This window comes from Topomyia yanbarensis, chromosome 3, assembly GCF_030247195.1.
Source record: "Topomyia yanbarensis strain Yona2022 chromosome 3, ASM3024719v1, whole genome shotgun sequence".
Taxonomy (NCBI): Eukaryota; Metazoa; Arthropoda; class Insecta; order Diptera; family Culicidae; genus Topomyia; species Topomyia yanbarensis.
In genome coordinates, this window is record NC_080672.1 from 70,481,352 (window position 1) to 70,486,869 (window position 5,518).

A 5,518-nucleotide genomic window follows, 5' to 3' on the forward strand; every position below is an offset into this window, starting at 1 on the left:
TACTATCAAAACCAGTGTATAGTTTTCAACAATCTGACCAAAGCCGGCTCAGTACGTTGTTGGAATCCGTCCAGTACATGAGTCGAGGAATTCGAGAAGCAAAAGAGTTTTCAATCGTTCTTATCATATGGGACAGTCTTGTGATTGCGAATAGAGAACAAAATGGCCAAAACAATGACTCACAAGCCTTACCCGTGAAATCAATCTCTATGATACGACCAATCGACCAATAGAATTTACGTTTTATCGCACTTTAACATTTATCGAGTCCGTCATTGCTACTATTCAGATAACTTAACATGGCATTTGATAGGCATCAGATCAGCATCAGACTGATAAACAAATGACTGATGGCGAGTCTTATCCACGGCAGCAATTGGGATATTACTCGGTTGTCTTATCGCTTTGCCACGTTTATCAGTGGCAATTTTCCGGTTTTTGACATCATTCGTAGTTCATACCCTGGGCGAAATGGGGACTCGATTCGCAATATCGGTACTGGTTCTTTCCATCGGTTGGTGCTCTATAGTAGATTCAAGTTCCCTGGTGGAGCGTCAAGACATTCCAAGTGTGCTAGTTACCATTCCGGGGCTTGGCGAAGTTCGTGGAACCACCGGTCAAACTGCTCGAAGTAATCAGCCCATTGCAAAGTTCTACAATATCCCGTACGCGGAACCACCGACCGGTGCCCGGAGGTTCAAAGCACCCGTCAAGGCTGCGGCCTGGACTAATGTTCGAGATGTTAGCCAACCGGGACGTGAATGCCCGCAACCGGTCGCTGGACTTAATCAGAATAATGAGGACTGTCTCACCTTATCAGTGTTCACAAAAAATGTCAGTGTCATTTTATGATCGTGAAGCTTTTGGTGCAATATTTGATTATCTAATTGCAGACGGAGAAAAGCTTTCCGGTTATGGTTTACATTCATGGAGGATCGTTTTACTTGGGTTCAGCTGCTGATCATCCTCCGGATTACCTGCTGGAGCGAGATGTAGTCCTCGTGGTAATTCAGTATCGACTCGGTGTCTTCGGGTTCCTGTCCACCTTGAGTAACACCATTCCGGGAAACGCAGGAATGCTGGATATTATAATGGCCCTGGAATGGGTTCGCGATCACATTGGAAACTTTGGTGGGAATCCACAGAAAGTGACAGTATTCGGACAGTCCGCTGGTGCGGCGGCAACGTCTGGTTTGCTGTACAGTCCGCTAGTTTCACAAAATTTGTTCAATCAAGTGATTCTTCAGTCCGGGGGTTCGATTTCAACTTGGGCTATCGTTCCAAACCCGGTGGAGAATGCGAAAGATATTGCTAAATACGCTGGTTGCAGCGAAAGTCTTCCACTAGAAGCGATTGAGCAGTGTTTGATGACGGTCAATACTGAAACACTGGTGAATGCTTTGCCGTTGCATTTGGTAGGTTAACGGACGGTTTGTAGACATCCACTTAAAATAAATTTAATTTATTAAAGGTGAATATTTATTCCGACGGAATGGAAGACGTTGTCGGTATTGGTATGGTCGTTGGCGGCCCTTCGGGATTTTTACAGAGGAAGCCATTTGATTCAGTTCGTCGTGGTGAGGTGCGTCGGAACGTCCGTATGATGGGAGGAGTTACAAAACAAGATGGATCCTTCTTGCTCAACAGTTTCTACGATGTATTGGTCAGTAGAAATCTTACCAGTGATAATAAGTTCATGCAGTATGATTTAGTCGATACCGTCAATCGGATAGCAGGATTAGACGAGGAATCAGGAGCTTTAACGGCCTTTGAAATAGATGCACTTTTCAGCGAAGATGATCTGATGAGTGGAAATTTCACTCGAATGGCGAAAGGACTGATTGATGTGCGTTTAGATGAGCTTTGTTGTATTGAAATGTAGTGATTTATTTTTCTTCTAGATTGCTGGAGCCATTACACTCAAGGGTCCCGTACTGAGAGACATTCAAGCCAATGTCAAATACAGTGAAATGGGTACCTATCTGTACACATTTGACTACGAAGGAGAGCACACCAGATTTGGATATGGCCAAAACACGTCGCACTATCCATATGAAGGTGGTGTACATCATTCAAACGAAAATATCTACTTGTTCCCCTCTCCGGTAGAGGTCGCGAAGCTCAATGACCCGGATACTAGAATGTCGGAGATGATGGTTGATCTTTGGACGTCATTTGCCATAGATGGCGTACCCAAGTCGGACAGTGCGCAGCAGTGGCCACCAGTTGATAGTGCGTACTTATATTGGAACACAGGTTATTTATTTAACTCTAAAATTGTCGCATATTTTAGGTTTGATTGGGCCGTACCTGCACTTAAATTCACCAGCAACGATTGGTCAAAACTTTTACCGTGAGTTCACTGTGACCGCCAGGGATGTATCCAGTGCGGCACGCCACGTGGGAATAATCGCATTGCTTCTTTCGGCTTGTTTAATGGTCATCTTCCATTAGATTTAAGATTCGAAATTAGTAATGTACCTTAAAAAAACTAAGTAATGTACGTAAAGTTTAGATGAATTTTGCTGACTATTTCTGTTTTGGTTATTATTAATTGTACATGTTAATCGTCCAAATGTTTTGTTGCGTGATTTATACATATTTTCGCTGGGAGTGTGAAGTGGGTACAATCATGAACCAAAGATGATTGACACCCGTGGGTCTGTGGAACTGTCACTCAGGGTGGACTTCTCACAAAGTTAGCTACCGTACAGTTTTCCTATGCGACTCTAATGTGGTTTAATTGGTAGCGCATATTGACGGAATCTGCACATTTTTTCTGTTTTATCGCCACAGCAAAGGTATATCCTTTGTAACGCATTAAGAATAGGAGAATAAATTTCGAAAGATTGATTACACCTTGAACCGGTCCCAAGTTACCATAAGCATTAAGTTAATGCACCATATTGGCTTAAGAACCTTGAGGCAGATCTAGGGTGCCCATATCAGACGAGCAAAAGCCGAAAAGAGACACCCCCGGTGAAAGGTTGAAGCTGTTGTTGGAGAAACCTGCAATCGTTATTGAGCGAATGAGACGAAATATTTTGGGATTGCCTGCGAAAGATAGGCGAGAAATCCTAAGCACTAAATACGCGTTATTGAAGTAAAGCAGGAATATCAACGGTTACAAGTTGCTTCCCTGGTCTTTTCCTAATGTTGATGTAAATGGCACACAGGGATCGGAAATCGAAGAAAATCTGTTTTAATCCACCTAGTGGTGCGATTGTGCCTTTCTCATTTATCCAAACTATATATTACTATATATTAGCTGGTTATGCTCAATATAATTGTGGAAGTGTCTAATACATACTTATTATGCTTAGCACGTATCCGACGACTACCACGAAAGTCGACGCTGACTTATTTTAAACAAAAATTCAATGTTATCTTCATGTGATCATATTTTGAAATGCTGGGTAATAGTTTTGAAAGTGGAGGGGGTGGAGACTAGTAGAATGCTAAGACAAGACATGACAATAGAAAGGGTCGTTTTTGTTCCAATTTAACATCAGAATGTTCCAGCTTTTGATTGGTTGACTTTTTGCATCGTACGTAATGTTACTACAGGGATAGCGAAATGATGTTTGGCAGTGTTGCTATTTTTATAGGGAAATATTGAAATTACTTTTGATAAATAGAATTATTATCGTTAAAATAGTAAAAAAGGTTAAATTGAACAGAAGATGTAGGGCAAAGTAGAGCAAGTATCTACCGCGTATACGTGGTTGGTTGATTTTAACAAAAACAATACTGCAACCAAACCATGATATAAAATTTGTCTGAAAATGGCTTCATAAAATCTTACTAAACATCAATGACATGGAAAAACAGTGCACTTCATCAATGTAATGGATTCAAGATACAAAATATTGCGTGCATAAATTAACTTAACAAGAATCCATTTTAATAAATATAGCAACACTGTTCGGATGATTTGGACAGGGTGAAAATATGCGAAAAGAAGAATGTTGAAGGAAAAATAAGAAGCCGATTGTCACGTCTTGTCTTAGATAGAGTGAGTGTGGAGGATGCGTTAGAAATCCTTTATCTCATTTCGGTATGCGGGGTGAATGAAGGGAATGCAGGTGAGACGGTGGTCTAAGGGGGAAGGTGATGAAGAGGGAGGTGTAAGGGAGAGGTCGATGCAACACCAAACTGCATATTAAATCTTCCATTTGAGAAAAACGGTTCAGTCATAACCGAAGAATCTATGAGGAGTTTTTCGGCTAATCAGTCTTAAATTAACGAAAACAACAATATTGCTTTTACTTTTTTAGGAAGTAAAAGCAATATTGTTGTTTTCGCTGTCTAATTTATGACTAATTAGCCGAAAAACTCCTCATAATAGAAGCTCGACAGTCAAGAAGACATTCATGAAGAATCTATGGGACTTTAATTGTGGAATATGCCCGGAAAACGGGACTTCCTGAATTGTCGATGGTAAGCAATATATTCAAAGAATGTTTGATTGGCAATCAGTGATCTAGACCTGCGAATCGACGTAATGTAGTGACCATTCCCATAGGTTTTTAGTCTCTGAGGTATTACGATTGTAACGGATTATATGGGAAATTCCAGTTCCTTTCTTACTAACCTGTTACTCTGGAACCAAAAGCCCAAACCGAACGAAATTCAATAGCTTTCAATGGGATTATTGTATCATTAATTTGAAATGAAGTTTGTAAAAATCGATCAATAGTTCGCTGGGAAAGAAGTGTGATATTAGTTTAGGAACTTGGCGAGTTCCCCGGGGCATCAAGAATCGTCAAAGGTGACCAATGTGGTCAATGCTACTTTAACTGGTCTTAAGTGATCCATACCTACAAATCCATGTAATGTTGCACCCATTTTAATATGTATTACATCATTGAGACATCATGGTGTTACCAGTTTATAAGGGAATTTGCTTTGTGACCGCACTCTTCACCCCGTATCTTCGGAACCGGAAGTCGGACCAACTCAAAATTCAATAGCAGCTTATGGGAGTGTTATACCTTTCATTTGAAAGTTTGTGTAAATCGTTTCAGCTATCTCTGAGAAAATTGTGTGAGTTTAAGTGACACACACATACAGGGGCAGCAGGGACGGGAAGGACAGGAGTCTTGGGGCTAAACGACACCCCCCCTCCCCCCTCTCCACTTTGAGTTGGGGAGTCTTGCTAGGATATGGTGGTGTTTGGATTGGGCTCTGCTAAACCTCTAAAAAAGCCACAACGCCGAAAGCAGCTCCGAGAAAGCGAGTCTGTGTCACTTCTGCTAAGATCCAACCGGAGTGCCAGTCGGCACACCAGGATCGGCAGATCTCCGGGTACGGTCAAAACTCGTTAGCATTTAGTTGGTGATACTAGGATCGGTTGGAGCATTCGCGATTTTATGCCGATCCGGCTCTGAACAGTACTCCACATGAAGATAGTGTCAATCCTAGCATGACCTCCTTGCTTCATAGATAATCATGGGATCTCAAGAGGCGACTATATTCATCGAGTAGATATAGTGGCTCGGAGTTGGGACTCAATAAA

At 41.6% G+C, this 5,518-nt stretch overlaps 1 protein-coding gene across 1 annotated transcript; it reads left to right on the plus strand.

Annotated features, from left to right (window-relative positions):
* Positions 1–437: 437 nt before the first annotated feature.
* LOC131692625 (glutactin-like) lies at positions 438–2,531 on the plus strand. Its single transcript, XM_058979781.1, has 5 exons — positions 438–834; positions 894–1,415; positions 1,472–1,846; positions 1,902–2,232; positions 2,294–2,531. Exons 1-5 carry the CDS (start codon positions 472–474, stop codon positions 2,452–2,454), a joined length of 1,752 nt encoding a protein of 583 aa, XP_058835764.1. The 5' UTR covers positions 438–471; the 3' UTR covers positions 2,455–2,531.
* The last annotated feature ends 2,987 nt before the right edge of the window (positions 2,532–5,518 follow it).

What these genes read in the sequence shown, in the direction of transcription:
- LOC131692625 (XM_058979781.1), top strand. Translation starts at nt 472, where the DNA reads ATGGGGACTCGATTCGCAATATCGGTACTGGTTCTTTCCATCGGTTGG. An exon ending in TGGCGAAAGGACTGATTGAT is followed by an intron (nt 1,847 to 1,901) that starts GTGCGTTTAGAT and finishes TTTTTCTTCTAG; the next exon opens with ATTGCTGGAGCCATTACACT. An exon ending in GCAGTGGCCACCAGTTGATA is followed by an intron (nt 2,233 to 2,293) that starts GTGCGTACTTAT and finishes CGCATATTTTAG; the next exon opens with GTTTGATTGGGCCGTACCTG.